Genomic DNA, 19937 nt, shown 5'->3' with positions numbered 1-19937 from the left:
CATTTTCAAAGCTTACAACTCGTCAAAAACACATTTAAAACACGGACACGAACACAGAAAACATTAATACGGTACGAATACACGTCTTCGCAACGAAACATGTAAGCTGTTGAGCAATATTTTGGACTATTTGACTGAGGTATGTAAAAAACCTATTATTGGCATATTTTAAGTTGCTACTTGTATACTAATGTTTTGAAATTATTGATCATGTCCAAATACCGATGTAGCCAGGTTTCAAACCAAAACCACACATTTAGTGTATTTTTCAAAGGTAACTTTTTAATTTATGACCCTAATAGTCAATTTCCCATAGGGAATAAGCTATTACTGCAGGTCTCATGGTAAGACCTAGATCCGGGACCGATTTAGCTGTTTTTTTTTTTAGGTCCCCCGAGGCCAAAAACACCATCCGTTCAAATTCAGCGCCTATATTATTACAGTGAGACAGGTAAATTCGTGGTAATGGTTTAAGGCATTTTACCAAGTAAAAAAATAGGCATGTCACCAAAATTAAGCTAATAGTAATAGTGTATAGACTTACCGAAAAGTATTGGTATAAACGAATTTCCTATGGCTCTGTCCCACAGGCCAATTTTCAAAGGGATATGCCTTTACATGTTTCCAAATTTTTAAATTATTTAATTTATTAAATGAAACAGCTGATCGACGCTATTTACAAGGTGTTTGTGTATTTACTTAAAAGGGGGTTTTATGCAGTATTAATGTATACGTCTGAAAAAATAACCATCCACAAGACAATACTGTAGTATATTTTGCACCAAGGAAATACTAGGTTTTGATGATCGTGTTTTAAGTCCAAGACTAAGTTGAGACCACAGTGAAACAAACGATAGTAAGAGCCGTAATTAATATTTGGCCCCTGCTTCTAAAACTTGACTTCCTGTGACTGTGTATAGATAAATGAGCCACACATATAACAGTATTTATGAAAATATATTTAACTAATTGAAGTGTGTAGCGTGTGGAATATGTTTAGAAGCATGTGATGGACAATGATCGTACAACCATAGAATAAATAAACACCATGGATATTACTTAATCTATGGTACAACACATACCATGATATAGATCATGTTCTTCTTTGTCATCAGGTTCTACCGACGATCAAGATGGCTCGATTGTCACTCATGTTCGTGGGCGTAGCGGCCCTCTGTGTGGTCGGTGCCAGAGCCAACAGTGACATCGACAGTTACATCTACGGCATGAGCTACTCCGCCGACCAGGTCCTCGCCTACAGGGGAGACAGCAAGACGAGTGTCCCGGTAGAGAGAGAAGGCAAGCTGAGTCCCGACAAGAGCTTCATCGTCATCACTAGAGAGAAGAAGACCGCTCAGAACGGCAAGGCCGACATTGGAGTCGTCACTTCTAATGAACACAGGAGCTACCCAGGAGCTTTGCTGTTGGCTAACCAGAAACTCATCGACAACTCTCCCGACATCCTAGCAGTGGACCGCGCTCCTCTCACCTACACCGTCAATCTGCCTGGACTGACCTCCGAAGGAAGCTTCACCGTCCAGCCGTCATTCGCTGAGTATCAATCCGCTAAGGAAAGGACTCTAAAAACCTTCTTCGAGAAGCACCCCAACCAAAACGTCGTAGCCAACTTCCAGAACGACTTCACCTTCGCATACAGCCAGGAATACCTGAGAGTCAAGTTCGGGTTGGAGTTCAAGAACACTCAGATCGAGACCAGCATCGATTTCAGTGCTATGCAGAACCAAGAAAAACTCATCATGATCCACAAGTTCAAACAAGTATTCTACACAGTCAGCGTTGAACCGACCAAGAAACCCTCCGACCTGTTCGCCTCATCGGTGACCGCCGCGGAGCTTATGCAGAAGACAAACGCCAACAACCCTCCAGTGATGGTGGACAGCGTATCCTACGGCAGAACCATCTACGTCAAGATAGAGACATCCTCCACCGACAACGAGGCCAAGGCCACCCTGGCGACTAAAGTGACCAATTTCGACATCAAGGGTGAAGTCGAAACCGAAATCAAGAAGAAGCTGAAGAACCTCAGCATGACCGTTTTCGTGGTCGGAGGAAGCACCGAGCAAGTCCAACTGATCCAAGCCCAGACCTTCAAGGAAGTCAACGACATTCTGGTGAAATACAGTAAGTTCTCCAAGGACAACTTGGGATACCCCATCTCGTACTCTGCCAACTTCATCAAGGACAACTCCAGAGCAGTTGTGCAGATGGCCACAGACTACATCGAGACGACTAGGACCATCCACACTAAGGGAATAATTAAGATCGTCCACAAGGGATGGTTCGTGATGCAGTGGGCTGTCACGTGGAAGGAGATCAACTACGACAAGAATGGAGCTAAGATTTCCAAGGAGGTCAGCTGGGAGAAGAACTGGCACGACTTGACTGCTCCCTTCGACCGGGAGATCGAACTGCCCGGAAATGCAGAGGACATCCATGTGATTGCTAAGGTAGCCACAGGACTAGCTTGGGAGTGGTGGCGAACAGTCATCGACAGAAGTGGAATCCCACTGATCGACAAGAGAACATTCACTGTCTGGGGAACGACCCTCTTCTCCGAAAACTCCATCTCTCCTCCCGTCTAAGACTCGAATTCGAATCAACGACTGAATAGGAAGAAAGAAATGCAATTAAATACTACAACAATAATATCCTTTGAGCGAATTGAGTCAAAACTTTGATGTAAATACATATTGTCTTTTTTCACTGTTATTGTAAATGTGTAGCTTTTGTACCGTGACTTGTATGTTTTAACATTTTATAAGAAATAAATATAGCAGTTTTAAATAGGGTTTTGTTCGTTTATAATCCTTTTCCTGTTAAACGAGGTAAGAGTAGCCTACAACTGTATAACAAATTATTGTTAACGGAATTTTATTATCAATGATTACCCATGTTATGTTTAGCCATTAAGCGTGCAAACGGACACACCCCCCCCCCCCCACACACACACACACACACACACTACTGTTATACATATACTGTTATACATGTACTGTTATATATATATATATGACATCAAAATAAAAAAACTAAAACGGCCTCAGGTCCAAGTCTTACTATGAGACCAACGGTAATATGGGAAATTCACTGAAATGTGTATTACTAAACTTGATACCTGGGGAGCGAGTTGGTCCAGTGGAAGAGCGCGAAGTGGTAATATGTCAAACAATTTCAGGATAAAACTAGTGTCCTGGAATGTGAAGGTGGGACATAAAAAAATCAAACTGTAACCGGTAAAAATGAAATAATGGCGAAGAAGTTATTTCTCTTGGATTTGTAAACAAATTAGGTTCATCCAGTCTTGAAGACATTACATGCCGTTCTCAACAGTTCGTCTATTTACCACTAGATACTTTAATACTTACTTTACTTTAATATTTCTCAATGACATGGTGACAATACAAAGTAGTTATTACAAACTGGTCTAATTATCAGGATAGTACTGTGGATAGTCGTAGTACTCACTAGTGTGAATGTTAATCCACACCAGGGAGTATCGCAAACACAGTGTATGCCTATAAATATCCACAATGTTAGCACTTACATCCCTGTTAGGAACAGTTCATCCAGTCACCGCTGGACAGCTCTTACATCGTCGTTCGCCACAGTTCGTCTAATCACCACTAGATTTAGATAGCTCTTAAATCGTCGTTCTCAATAGTTCGTCTATTCACCGCTAGGTAGCACCAAAACATAAGCAACACCAGCTTTTAATGTCGTGTAATATAAACGGTAATTTAAATTGTATTAATTACAAAAAACAAATTTAAACTAAGCCAAACAAATCAAATAAGTTATTTATTTAACACCAATTCACTGTATTCTGGTATAATACTGTAGTAGTGCCACAAATAAACCGTTTTACGTTTTGACACTCGCAGCGATCTTTGCGTTGCTCGCGCTTATAAGGATTATTACTTGTCTATTCTCTCATCTTACAAGTGTTATAACATGGCATAACATTATTTGAAAAGCCGAGAGTCGTGCCTCTACGTAAGAGGTTGACGATTGGCTTATAAACGCATAATATACGTGACATGATTGATGATGGGAGATGAGGTATAGCAATTCAATGATAATTAGAAGTTAATTTTCAAAATTAATAACTTTTTACCCTCCCTGTTGCAGCAAACCATAGTACTGGATAAACTAATTACATTTAAAAAGGGAATAAATGTGATATTTTTAAGGATACATTTTAGTGTCAATTCAATCAGGCAAACGGAAATTCGCTTAGTCTAATAGTCTGCAGTTAAAAGTTATTTATAACCTGTTATTTTGTAACTAAGCCGATTAATATAAAGATAACAAAGTTATCTTAATCCAAGCGGGATGACAGAATATATTAATAGAAACAAAATAGCTTTCTATCCTAATGGTTCTGCTGGTATCACAACAAGCCTGTGTTGGCATGAGCATCTGCAATATTATCAGTGAGTTGATCAGTTCTAGTGATAAAGGAGGAATTGTGTTTTCCTTTATAACTAGAGGGAGTTATATCAAGATGGATTTTGGACAGTATACTACTGTTATATACAGATTTTTTAAATTTTTGTGTGTGTATTTATCCAAGCCATTGGCATTTTACGTGTTTTTATGAGGAAATCCAAACACTGGTCTTGTTGACGAATGGCATCTTGGTCGGGATCGAACCAGCCGTCTTCAGATATGAAGGAGAAGAAGAGAACTACTGTGCTACCGAGCGGTTCGTCTACTCAGAGAACTTTTTTGCTCAGAACTAAACCATAAATCGAGTATATGACTGCAGTACTGTATTACAAACTATACTTTTCTTTTAAACCAAAAACAGGTTATTTTTTTAAATAAAATCTGTGGATATTTAGATTTAAACGTGCCACGATGCATTATCATGAACAGGTACCATATTGCAGTTTTTTAGCCAGTGGAGGAGCGATACTCTGGAGGTGTCGTCGGAAAATTTAGTCTCATTACAAACAATAATTTCATATTTTAGTATTAGGTTTCTTGTTTGACGATTTAAAAATGTATAACTGTTCTTAATATACTAACAAATTATTAGTGTCTTCCTGAACATTGTCTTGCTAATTCATCACATTGGATGCGACATAGTGTGTGGAATTGGTGTTGCGGGAGTGCAGGTCACGAATTCTATCGGTCACAAAAGGCAACAGATTGTAGGTAATGAAGATTTTCATACGAATAAACCATTCGATTTTGGCATATTTCAATAAAAATCTTATCGTCAAGTCATGTAGAAAAGTGTAAACATAACAGGAATCATATTTTATATGGTCTCTTTGAAGCGATTGACGAGAAAAACGATTATCAAAGTGTTGATTCTCACAGGGAAAAGCGGAAACTTAGTAAGCATATATACAACTCGGAGCCTTTAGTCTAATGAATGGACTGACGCTTATAGGCGATAACCTGAAAAGTTCTTGATTGCATAGCTCTGAACTTTCTTCGAGGGTCTGTTTGAGGATGTTCACTTTTGGAAGTTAAACGAAAGACTTTCGTTTCACTATCATGAGTCATTTTTTGAAACTTTAAATTTTAATGTTGATTTCCCCACACAAAATTGTAAACTGTGTGGACCGACCGATACTCTTATGCGTCCAACCAGGATGAGGACTATATTTTCAACTAGGATTATTCATTGGATTTCCCCGATTCCCTCACTCTCCAGCTTCCACTGGTGGGAATGAATGAATGGATGAATTCTGTATTGATTCCAACAAAGTATTTACACAAATTGTACACAAATATTAAAAGGAGAGAAAAAACATATTTAAAAGAATAAATTAAATTAATCTTTGTATTACATCTATGTTTAACAAAGCGTACCTATTTTTAGGGAATAGCCCGACATGGGCAGCGAGCCTGTGCATGGACTGTTGTTGTGACCAGACATAAAATCATTTGATTAAATAAAAATAATAAATAAATAAATAACAGAAGATGCGGTGAAAATATGATCCAAATGGAGTTACAAGAACAAATGATGACATAAATAACTATATGAAAAAATATATCGAGCATAATTAAGTTTAAATAAAATATAATAGTATTGTACAGTAGAGTCCCGCAAACTCGGCTCTCGATAACCCGGCAGTCTGGATAACTCGGTCATCACCTGGCTCAGAAAATTAGTGATTTTTTGAGTCCGTGTTAAAAATGGACTCAAGCCAGCTCAATCAAATCATTCGCAACTCATACCAAGGATTTGTTGTACTATATCTGATGACTTAATACTGACTTGTAATATAAATATAAATAAAAAAGGTGGTTAAAAAGCTTACAAAATTGTATTTTTATTATTTTAAACCCTTGTTTCTGATAACCCGGCATTTCACAAACTCAGCATCCTTCCAGTCTACATTACGCCGAGTTTGCGGGACTCTACTGCAATAGCAACAGGAATTCTACGGCTGTCAAAATGTGTCTATGGATCCTTCTCTCATACATTCACAACCCTTGAATGTCAGTAATGAAAATCGCTGTCCACTGTTTGAACAAAAGTTTGCAAACATTTTTAAAACTCTTCCACAGCATCTATGGGGAAAAACGTAATTACTTCTCTGTGGTTTACCTACGACAGTTTTTTTTACATTAACCTTTTCAGTTATATTCTTAGAATTAAAAGTTTCACATAACAGCATAGTTTTACTTGACAACACGGGTAACGGACCAATAAGGTTCAAGGATTGAGGGTGAAGAAGTAAAATTGTAATAGCTGTTTAACAATTTAATTGTTGAGTGGTGCAATTAGTGATTGGTACAATGAGTTGCATGCATCAATGTGAGTGCCAATGAGAGGTTATAAACGAAAACATAACCTCTCTTAGAAGTTTCGAGTAGTGATTATTAGTAATTAAAAACCAGTCGTATGTAACTTGTAGTGTACGCAACTCGCGTAAATAGTGTTAACGACACTCGTAAAGGTGTTAAAGGCCCTCGCCAAAGCTCGTGCCACTATTTTTACGCGATCGAAAACTACTATTACTGGACCATTAGTTTTATGGGTAGCCAAGTAGCAAAGACAGTTTTGGAAATGTAAATAAATAAATTGTATACGCCATATGCTTATAACAAATCATCTACAGTAAGTAGCAACTTACTAAATACAGTATAAAAGAAAAGGACATTTTTATGAATACCATTTAGCATTGGTGACGTGTTTTACTAAGCAATTGATGATTACGACTGTTTAAGACCATAGAGATTATAACTGCCAAAGATTACACTCATACTGAAGTAAATGGCTTGAGGATCAAACCAGGGAAGTTGTAGTTTTCAATGATATGGAATGGGTGTGTTCTTTGACAATCCCACGGATTATAAAATAGAAAGGACACTTATTCAAACAAAAATCATTCACAACAGTCAAATAGATTCACAACATTAAATACAAACAAATAACCCGAAAATGAACATGTTTGTATTATTATTTCAATGCAATTACAAAATGAACGTCAAAAACACATAATTATTATGCATTAGATTTTATACAAAACGTAATTCTTTTATGTTTTTTACCCACACCGTTTCTGTTCTAAATAATTTCCTTGTACGTTCCCTATTCGCATTGTTGCGACGTTTTACGATCCCAATGACTATAGTCGCAAAGTCGCAACCAGAGAGCAGGACATTATATTCTCTACCCGCAACAATGCTGTTTTGACGGATCAGCTGATGTTCATCACGTGTTTGTTATTGAACTTTATTGTAGATACTAGCAACAGTGCCCGTTGTGGTTAAATACAACGGTCTCTAGTAAAATAATGGTTATGAAATCCATACACCACTTTACTCACTAATATTAATGGTACAGATTAAGCACATAACATTAGATAATTATATCATGCATACTGGTAAACCAATTATTGCCATTTATAAAAATTATTGGTTTTTCTTTTCCGAGTCGGGTTAGCTCTTTTACCCAACCGAATTTCATAATTTTTGCCTTAAACTAAAGGTATGGACGTACCACAGATTTGCCATCAAGCATCGGCATTCATTTTGACGTATATTTTGAAAGAATTTACATTTTATTATTTTTATTTTTCACTTCAATTAAGTTGTATTCCAGCAGTTCTATATGTTACCTCTATATGTTTAAGTCTAAAAACCTTTAGTGAAATACCAGCTTTCATTTGAGCTATTTATTATTAAGATCGGACTACCTAAAACACACTGCTGAATCACAAATCAACAATAATTGCAATCGTTTTAGTACTTATCTGCAATCAATGATACGTATCTCTATTTTTATTTAAGTTATTTTAATATGTCTTGGTCTTAAAATACTTCATAAGCTTTCACTTGAGATATTGATAGTTTTAAACAGTTAAGTTTAAGATACTGTATCGCTCAATCAGAAAATATAAATTTGATTATATCTTGGATATGGAATTTAGTTTTAGATATATTTACTTGATTCTATTTACGTTATTCTATTTGTTTTGACCTAAGAACCTTCTGTGAAATACCAGCATCCATTTGATTTATAGATTATTAAGATCGGACGTACCTAAAGCACACAGCTAAATGACGTACAACACAAATTGTTCAAAAAATGTAGTTATTTATCATTGATTTATAGTCAAACGATCTTGCTGGCAACCACAACAGTAACTGTAGACTATGATGGGTTTAACATAGTAAATCTTTAAAAAAATCAAACGTTTATGATTATTTGCAAATCTACACAAATTAGGCTTTCCAAGGACCTATTATTTAATAAAATCGGTTAAGTAGAACTGTAGATTTAATTGTACAAAGTTTAACAACAACATCTCTAATTCAGTATTTTCTCACCACTATAAATTGGGAGGTTGCTTAACGTTTTTGCAAATAACTTTGAAACGGTGAGGAAATCGACCAAAGTGGAAGGTGATATTCTTAAAGAGAATAAAGTTTCCTACAAATTACAATTATGTGTTTTTTGAAAATACTCAATAAAGGCAGCCTAAAGTTGGCTACAAATACATTGGAAATATCAACTTGGAAAAAAATGAGTTTTAAATTTATTATTGTTTATTTTAATTTTTTTCACCTCAAATATCTAATAAAATCAAACTTTCATAATTATTTGCATCTCTACACAAATTAGGCTTTCCAACGACCCATTAAGTAACGAAATCGGTCCAGTAGAAGTCTAGATTTACTTGTACAAAGTTTAACAAAAATATATCTAATTCAGTATTTTCTCACTACTATAAATTTGGAGATCACTTAGATTATTACCAATAACTTTTAAATGGTGGGGAAATCGACCAACGTGGATGGGATATTCTGAAAGAGAATAAAATTTACTACAAACAACTACTATGCATTTCTTGTAAATGCTTAATAAAGGCGGCCAAAAGCTGGCTACAAATAGAAACAGTTTTTAATGTATTTTTTTATTTTTACTTTTTTACCACAAAGATATAATAAAATCACACTTTCATAATTATTTGCAAATCTACATGAGTTGGGCTTTCCAATGACCCATTAATTAACAAAATCTGTCCAGTAGAAGTCTAGATTTAGTTGTACAAAGTTTAACAAAAATATCCCTAACTTAGTATTTTCTCTTTACTATAAATTCGGAGGTTGCTTAGCTTAGCTTTTTTGCAAATAACTTTTAAATGGTGAGGAAATCGACCAAAGTAGAAGGTGATATTCTGAAAGAGAACAAAATTTCCTACAAATTGAAACCATACACTTCTTGGAAATACTCAAAAAAGGCCGCAAAAAGTCGCACCCAAATAAAAAGTGTGAACAACACCGTTTTCAATGTATTTCTTATGGAAAACATGTTTTTTTTTAAACATTTTCACCATAAATCATAACAAAAACAAACTTTCATAATTATTTGCAAATCTACACGACTTAAGCTTTCCAACGACCCATTAGTTAATAAAATCGGTCCAGTAGAACTCTAGATTTAGTTGTACAAAGATTTTTAAAACTGAATTATATATAGAATAGATTTTCAATTTTGATTGTTCGTCAGTATGGAAATCGGGAATGTTAATTATGTGTTTGTTAAGTAAATAAAAACTGAAGATGGGACGTCTTAACGTCTACTGAAGAGATATTTTGGCTTTAAAACTTAATTAAACGTGGCAAAATTAAATACCCCCGCCGCAGCAAACCTGCCATCTAAGCGAATTTCCATTTGGCTGAATTGATTTTCAATTGATCTATTTATATAACATTAGGTTTAACGAGTACCTAGGTTTGCTGCTACAAGGAAACTAATAAAGTGTGTGTTTTAAGTAAAATAATTATTGCTTAGTATAAAATGAATATATTTGCCAAGTTTGATCAAAAGATATCCATAAACGCAAACTACAACATTTTACAATATTCTCCATAAGAATAACATGGGAATTTAAAATTTACCATTTTTTTAAGTTTTTTCCGTAACCAATAACCGTACAAAAACACTTTGATATACTGAATTGTTTGTTTTTTTAAGCTCTTTAAGAAAGTTTAGAGAAAAATTGGGAAATTTTGTGTTTTGAGGGTCAAAAGTGAGAAAACCCAATTTTTACTCCATAAAACCCCCCATAAAACCCTGTTCCCATGGTCCGATCATGCTGGATCACGAACTCATTCAAGTTTATCCCACCTTACACCTTTAAATCAAATTTCATCAAAATCGGATAAAAATTTCTCGTTATATATATATATACATATATATAAAAATTTGAACGAATTGTGTTTTTGGCCTCTCGGGACATCAAAATGAAAAAGTAAATCGGTCCCGGGCCTAAGTCTTACGATGAGACCTACGGTAATAGCTAATATAGGGAAATTCGCTAAAATGAAGATGATTTACAAAGAAAACCAGTAAGGTATGTTTTAATAGGTTAGCCTACATTGAGTTCCAAATTAATTTTACTATCAAATGATTGCTTTATTTATATTACACTTATTCTAAATGTGATTCAGTATAAAAACTTAACCTCTTCACTCTCTAGTAAATAATAATAATCTTGACCCTAGAGCACAAAGTAAAGGCCATGACATATTTGTCTCGCAAGTAAACCGTTAAACTCGGCCTTTGAAACTACATTACCGCCGAAAACCACATCTAGAGTGTTCAGAGAGATTATTTGCAGTTTTTACCAACTAGTTTTCCATTTTTATGTTTACACTTTATTTCTACGAGTAAATTCATCAGTGGCATGCATCCGTTTTGAATAAAAGTAGCATTTTCTTAGGTCTAGCACAAAACTGTAGATGCGTCTTAACGGCTTGGTCAATTTATTGGTAGAGGGAACTAGGCTTTATCAAATATAGGACAATATAATCTATAACATATGAAATAACTATTATAACCTCAAGTCTTATACAATGGTTCAGCTTTAAAAATGACAATACTGTAATGATAATATTTTTTTTTCAGAATATTCACTTTGGAATTTTTTTCCTGTTGGTAGGATATACTGAGTGTTTATCTACAATGGGTTTTAATGACTTGAAATGACAAGATCGTGCAAAAAAATGCAAATAGCACCAATACTTGAGCATGGCACCTAATTTATTTAATTACATATTTTAGACTGAATTTTATAATATAAGGGAAATTGTACATAATATGTAGACTAATGTTTATTTTTTAACGTCTCGAACAAATTAAACACCACAAGAAAAGGTCGGTTCCTTGGTACTAGTTAACAAACTTAAACATTATCTGTTGATGTTTCTTAGTACATATTTTAAATCTTAGCTGTTTTGCATTTTAAATTAGCAAAGCGAATGGAGCCCATTGATATCAGGCCTTATGCAAATTTAGTTATCTCATAACTAACTTGAGCATTCCTTATAATGATGAACATAGCCTGAACTTATCAGCATGAAAACATGTAGTATAAGTCGCCCCCCAGTAGGATCGTCTTACGAAGAGATGAAAGTCGAGTCAGGCAGGCGTCAAGACGTTCGAAGGAATTTTCAATGGAACCGTCAGGAGAACGGTAGATGCTTAATATAACAATGGATGTCCCAATTAGTTCAAGTCCTGTGACTTCCATATCAAACTCAACACAGAGATCATCAAATTTAATGCACTTGGTTCCAAAATTTCTGTCTGCATATATTGCCACACCGCCTCCATTGTGATGAAGCCTACAGTAGGCAAAAGATAGCATTAAGTCCTCAATTTTTGGGTAGAACTCCAGTTCCTCCACCTTTAGCTTAGCCAATGTTCGCAAATACAGAACACATTTACTTTAGCATCAGAACAAAAAAGAGAAGCCAGATTAAACTTAGTCCTAAGGCATTGCACATTTAGAAAGGATATATTACACTAGTTCAACTCTGGTTGTAATGTAATGCAATGTCTAAAAAGTGAAATTCATAAAATAATCAAATCCCGAAATCCCGGGATCGTATCAAAGCCCCGGGATTGAGACCCCTACCCTGCACACACGTCGTTCGTGAATCTCCCTTTCAGCACTGGCTAAGAGTGTTGCAATTCAAAATTTAACTTCTTTACTCATCTTGTAAAAACAATTTATTTACTAAATAATGTCATGAATTACAAAAAAAAAAAATATATATTCGCAGATATTATTTACACGCAATAATCAATGCACACACTTAACTAGAGGTCGCACACGGAAGTTGCCTCCAGGCTGTACAAGAATCGGCAGAGCGCACACGAAACCTACTTCCAGCCTCTTACAAAACTGAATAAAACTAATCAATATAAAATAGTAGGGGTGAGTTTTGACCTTCACTCGATTCTAGGAATGAGATGCGTGAGGTACAGTGACACTCACACTGCCGACACCACTCAGAATAATATAATCGCGAAAAGTAAAACATCCCTGGAGGTTACTTCCGTGATGCGACCTCTGGAAGGTTAATGGTACGGATATAACAGTTTAAGTACCTTCTCATTGACCCTACAATTCAGTAAATGCAACGAATGTCTAAAACACACATTTTGCATGGAAAATAGAACCGTCATTTGTGTTATTTTGAAATATTGATCTCAACTTATGACTAACTGTTGTATACCTTGTTCAGGCATCCCCGATGAGTCCAGATAATATCGGGGACAGCTCACTTACTCTACAGATCATAGACTATACGAGCTTTTTAAATAATATTGAAGGTTCACTTGCACTACAGGCTCGTATACTATACGAGCCTATCGAAAATAAAAAATAAATGAAGAGGGTTCACTTACTCTACGAATCATTGTGCCTATGAGCCTCGTGTATTATATTTAAAAATACAGTAGGAAGGTTCGCTTACTCTACAGATCATAGTGACTATGAGCCAAGCTTACGAATTATTTGATAATTTAGGAATCGGCTCGTATAGTATACGAGCCAAAATAATGAATAATATAAATTATAGGAATAGGCTCGTATACTATACGAGCCTGCAGAAAAATATTAGATGGCTCACTTACTCTACAGTTCATTGGCACTATGATCCGTATAGTAAGTGAACCCTCTTCAAAATATTAGATGGCTCACTTACTCTACGGTTCATTTAGCTACTCGTTGCGCGGTTTGCGTTCGTGAAACTTTAGGCGCTATGCCCGGATTCGACTGCTGCGACTGCCTACATTAGTGTATTGCATCACCTCAATTATTTATTAAAACGAAATAAATATGTATGCACAAGAAAATTTATTACATTTTTGGACTGAATACTTTAAAAATGGAGGGAGCATGACTTTTATGTTTAATTAAATTAAACGTTATAGAATAAAACATATTTTGACTAATATCAGGTTATATAATACACACTTGTATGATCCAGATACAGAGCTACAGACAAAACCTGTGGTCCGATTTAGATTAAATTTTGTATCTGGATTTATCCACGAGTCACTAATTTTTTAAGCACGGGTTGAGAAATAATGGCAAAAATTTATAAAAACAGTTCACCAGTTTAGAATATTTCTCAGTAACTGTGAGTTGCAAAAAAAGTGTATACAGAAGCATTTGTGTACACAGAAAATATAGAGGACTAGATGTATACAGAAGATATATTAAAATACAATACGCACACAACTATCAACGTTTACATATGTAAAATTAATGAATTTGTTGTATTGAGTATTTTTAACATTATGACGAAGCCTTAACAAAACATATTTTTTTTAAGGAGTTCTAGGGTGTTGAACTATGTATTTATCTTTTGTGGAAGATTCTTTCCACGATTTATGATTGCTAACAATTTAATACAAAGATTTAAGTCTCTGTACGTGAAGACTAAAAACACGAAACAAACTTTAAAGTGATAGAAAAGATTTGATCAGGATCTAGCGTTTGATACCTTTTGGGAATAAATATAGCCTCTACTTCAAAGGTATACATGGCGAGGTAGCCTCTGGAAGTCCATCTTCAGGTTAACAAAAACGTCAATAGGTCATCTAACCAATTTGGTTAGATGACCTATTGACGTTTTCTGAAGATGGACTTATTTTCAAGTCCGAAACTATAGTAGTGTAATACTGAAGAAGGATCACTTGACGAAGCCAGGTAACTTAAACCATTTAGCTTAAAGTTATACAAGTTGGTTTCACACCAACATTTCATGCACTTATGAAATCTATATAATTAATACGCGAACACGAAGTTTATCGGTTGAATCCTCCACCATTTCTTAACCGATTTTATCCACTGACGTCTCATTGGAAAGAGCGTGTTGCGTAGATTTGCAAACTGGCCTAAATTTTTTGAAAAAGTCCCTTGGCCTCTGCCACAGTGGCTTTTTAAGTTCTCATGTTATCCTTTCGAAGAACATAATATTGTTTACATCAGCTGTTTAATTTAATTGTGTTCTTTGTTTTTCAATTCAACGAAACGCATTGGTTACATTAACTGATTTTGTGGAAATTAAATATCTATCTATATATTAATTACGAAAGCCGATTCTTTGCGACAAAATTGTGGGCGACTGGGTAGTCGTAGAACGACGGGAGAGGGTTCAAATTAAAGGTATCGATCCCGGAAAAATAGTGAAATTCCCCAAATTTTAACACAAAATTAGATAAAACCTTTGACTTAGTCAATAATATAACGTAAAATGTTCTCCATAAGAATAGCATTAGAAGCTATTTGTCTGTTGATTTTTGTTTACCTCAATACAGCTGATCGTGATTCATCTAAGCCAGTAAGCAATATTACATTTGGATTTAACTCATTTGCCAGTAAATTCTGCAATGTACTGTATACTATATAAAACCAGGGATGACGTTACCTACAATTGAGACTTTTGTCGTTATGTCTTAGAATGTTGAAATTAATTTTACTGTGCAATTTGCAAATTTGTGTATTTGTATGTAAATTAGCCAAGCGCATGAAATTTAGTAGAATCGTGGGAGATGGTTAAACTCAAAGTAAATGGAAGTAGAATGGCTGAAACATTTAAGATTTGGTTTCTTTAAACATATGTTCACGAAGTTTACAAAATTATTTTACTTTGATTACATTTCTTCACATTAGTAGGTTATTGTTGTGCTGAAGGAATGTTTAACATGAAATAGCCCCATTGACTAAATAATCAACGATGCAAGATTAGTTAGAAAACTTCTGTTTTGTTTTTATTTCAAAACATATGTTGAAAATTTATTCAAAACTTTTGTTTTAAATTTCATAACATTTAATTTGACACGTAATTGTAGTGTTTAATCTATGATTTTATCGAATGGAATAACCTTAACAGTTACTCTAGAGAATAACCTGGGAATAAAATTTGAAATAGGTTTGTACAGGCAATACATATATTCCTTTCATTAATTACGATAACAAATTCCAATGGGCGGAAAAATAAAATTGTTTGGAGTAGATTTTAACCAGGTATCTACTGTCTGTTGCTCCAAGGAAAAAAGGTTAAAATAATATAGCCCAACATGCATTGTATATATATACAATCTATATAGACAGTAAAGATAGAATCTATAACAGTAAACCCTGGAGGTAGTTTCCGATTCTTTATGTTTCACTAACCAAAAATATGTACCTATATCAATGCTGATGAATTTGTTTTCTTGATTGGTTTCATTAACATGATAATGGAACCCTAACCAATGGCAAGTAATCAGTCGATGATTCGCTTTTTTAACTGTAGGCTAAATAAATAATATAAACGGTAAAATGTTTTCAAACAAAATTTACATCCATTGAATGAAAAATAATATACTATTAACATGACTATAGCTGATATGGCTTAGCTGTCGGCTATCTGTACATTGCATCATAACATCAGACAGCGCTGTGTTATTAACTTAAAAATTATAACGGATTAGCAAATAAATACTTTACTATGGTCTTAACAAACTATGAACCCATTGAACGTTTAAATTGGCCTATTTTAAAGAGTGTATAAAATCAACCACAGCTTTAGGAGGAATACCACCACATAAGCTGACACAGAGAGTAGTTTATATTTTATGTTGATCAGAAACGAAACTATAATCAACTATAACTATCAACTATAACTTATAGGGCAGCCTTTACACTAATTCAGTTGTGCCTTTACAAAAGGAGTAGAGCTATAATATTAGAAATAATAACTGGGCCAGGGTACTAATATGAGTACATGTAGTATTGTAGCACTGTATCGATTCTGACACATAGATAATTTTATTCTGAGTTTGTTTAAATATTACAATAGTTTGTTTTACATTTGAGCTTTTTAGGGACTTATGTCCCTACAAGCCACTAGTTTATCAATATAAAGCCCAAAGTACACATGAACTTTTGTGAAAACTACAAGTCATACCCCCATAAACCATATACTTAAAACGTTCGTCAAGGCGAGAAAACTAGCGCAAAACTATCCATTATTTCATAAACTGCCCTTAAAGGTCGTAATTGCTTTCCAAGGAAACATAGGAAAGTCATAGAACGCCACCAAGTAGCAGAAATCGAGATTTTTTAAAAATATTATCGTTATCATCCTATATAAAAGAAGAACACCTACAATATGAAGATTCCCACAAACAATGAACAAGGATGTTATCGGAAGTGCTACTATTTTGTAGGAAACACGGACTTAACTTTATGATGATTTGCAAAGGAAACCCCTCTAAGGCTGAATTAAACTGGTACGGCAAGGACATTATATATGTTTTCATAAAAGTCAAGTGATTTTAAAATAATATGACTACATCCAAGAAACCTTATTAAAACTTGCATTGAAGGATTCGCATTATTCACATTCAAGGGAAACAAAAACCCATCTGAACAACAGTAGGCCTTACAATTCTGCATATTTTCAGGTAAATATAACTTACGTTGTAACAGTAACTAGCCAAATTAATGCCAATTGAGGCAAATAAAATTGTGACAGAGAGGTTATGCAGAAAATCAGGCAATTCTTAAGTACCTATTGTAAACAAAATTGTATCTCTATAAAAAAATTACTGAAATTTGTACTGGTGACAATGGGTAGTACCATGCTGACTACGTTATCATTGACGAAGATCAACATGGACTACCTAATGTGGCTATAAGTGGGAAATATTTGTAGAATACACTAAAAACCAGATCAGCTTTTGAAAAATGGTAAAATATTTACAAGAAATGTTTAGGCTATTATATGGAAATGTTAGGTACGTTCCATCTATGAGTTTAGTCTTTTAAACTCATCGGAAATTATTACTTTTATTAGTTTTTAAATAAGTTAATAATTGTTTTTAAATAACTACTTTACTTCTTTGCAATTGCTTGATTTAGAGCAACATGTACACTAGTCGTTAATTATACTAGCACATTTTTGACGTGAGATAATAGCACGTTTGAAAAACAATGCTAATGACATCAATACACACAGTAGGAATTTATTCGATAAGAAAACTCCTTAAACGATCTATTTTTAGCCTTTAAATACTACCCTGTGTACGCCACTATCTGCCCTGTATTTTGCTCATTTTCTTTACGCTGCCTCTACCCTAATCACTAATTCAACTGAACAAAGGAAAAATATGTGTGTTATAACATTTTGGATCTATGGTATTGCGTTTTAAACCATAATAAAAGCTAAAATACAATTTAAGAGTGTTACTGAGAGAAAGTCACGTGACCCTGTAATTTTTCTACCTTTTTTCTATCCCACCAACACATCTTACGCTAGTTCTAGCCCGTAACAGTTGAACACAATATTTCAGGCAAGTCCTAGATCGTACTAAGAAATAATGTACAGACAAAACTCTAATTTTATTTATATAGAAGATGTCTCGTGTTCACATAATCTCTCAGTGAACTGATAATTTGTCACTTAGTAATGCTATCATACTTCATTTAAATATTGATATCAGTAAACCAAACTATGAACATCGGTTTTTATATGTAATTGTTTTGGCAGAGCTTTGCTACTGCTAAAAAAAAAGAAGTTTCCCTACTTCTATTTATTTCAAACTAATTAATAAAACAAATAATAAATAAACATGCCTTTATTTATCAAGCCGTTCTCTCAAATTAGTTGAGACAAAGTTTGACATTAAACATTTCGAATCCTCCATGTTAAACTTGGTGTGTAATAATATCAAATGTTAATAAAAATATCTTATGGTACTCCTTATATATTGTATAATACGTGAAGGTGATTTCTACGAAACACCACTCCTCCGTTAATAATGGATGGATTTTTAAAAACGATGTGTCAAAATGAATCGACATCATTCAGTTAGTCTATATAACTTTAAGTACTCGGACTCCTTTTACCATCGGCACAGAAAACATACTACTATCTGATTGGACCGTTAATACCCTCTAACATTGAACCAAAGTATGCCCAACTTTGTGTATACGACGTAAACACAGCTGTTACTTACAGAATGGGCCACAATCCGTGAAATGCGAACAACTGCAGATGCTTGATCTAAGTGAATCTATATATTAATAGGCAAGCAGAAATCTATATATAAAGCCAAAAGTACCCATGAACTTTTGAGAAAACTACAAGTCACACCCCCATAAACCATAAACTTAAAATGTTCGTCATGACGAGAAAAACCTTGCGCAAAACTATCCATTATTTCATAAATCACCCTTTAAGGTCGTAATTTCTTTCCAAAGGGAACTTTCCTTATACATAATGTTAAAAAAAAACCTCAGCTGTCCTTATTTGTATGTTATTCTTTCAATGTATTTCCTTATTAAAATCAGGTGTAATTATTTGTTTGTATTTCTGTATTCTGTTTTGTTTATTCAAGTTTAACTTAACCAACCAATAATTTTATTAATACTTATGAATTAAAACGGGGTGGGTGAAGCCCGTGGGTAACAGCTAGTATGCTTTAAAACCTTTTTTCTCAGCTTATGTGCATCGCAGGGAAAATCTACGCATACTGTTAGAAAGATAGTTTCCTGTGGATGTGCAGAATGCCTTTATAAATTAAAATACAAAAATAAGCACAAAATTATAAGTGCTTCGCTCAATAATATAAATGGGGTATTTGCATTTTTGTGACGCTTAACATCACGCACACTGCGCCTCTGCGATGAAATCAAGCAGTAGTGAGTAGACAGACACAGCAAAAAACCGCCAACCGGGCGCTCGAAGGCTTGTACAATAGGAAACAATGCCATTGTTTGCGCTTCCGTTGGTAACGCAAATATTTAGAGCTCGATATACTAGGAGCAGCACACTACTATAGCAGGGTTTATTGAAATCGTATTGGTGGATCTTTTGCAGTTAAACACTTTACCTGCTCTGGTTTAAAAAAATTCTAAATTTTTATAATTTTTTAGTAGTGATTTCTATATGTCCGCTATTTTACCAGTGTAAAGCAGATTAATCTATGATTTTATATAAGAAAAAATATCTGTTTGTTGAGAAGGCACGTTCTAACTTCAAAGGGATGTATATCCGTTTTTGATTTTTCCTTCGTCTTGTCGCGTCAGTTCATATCGTACATATGTACTTCTGTGCAAATGAATAACCCTCTATCATAGTTTTGAGAAATTGGT

At 34.4% G+C, this 19937-nt stretch overlaps 2 protein-coding genes across 3 annotated transcripts in view; both read left to right on the top strand.

The window, feature by feature from the left end:
• LOC128998768 (serine/threonine-protein kinase SRPK-like) overlaps positions 1 to 19937 on the top strand; it is a 133172-nt gene that overhangs the window by 84065 nt on the left and 29170 nt on the right. The gene's annotated exons all lie outside the window — the stretch shown is intronic.
• Positions 1134 to 2603, top strand: LOC128998841 (tetanolysin-like). Its single transcript, XM_054425198.1, has one exon. It carries the CDS (start codon positions 1134 to 1136, stop codon positions 2601 to 2603), a length of 1470 nt encoding a protein of 489 aa, XP_054281173.1.

This window comes from Macrosteles quadrilineatus, unplaced genomic scaffold, assembly GCF_028750875.1.
Source record: "Macrosteles quadrilineatus isolate MER2022 unplaced genomic scaffold, UCM_ALF_1.0 Scaffold_7__1_contigs__length_78375512, whole genome shotgun sequence".
NCBI lineage: Eukaryota > Metazoa > Arthropoda > Insecta > Hemiptera > Cicadellidae > Macrosteles > Macrosteles quadrilineatus.
The sequence above is the reverse complement of the archived record's forward strand: the minus strand, read 5'-3'. Positions and strand labels throughout refer to the sequence as shown.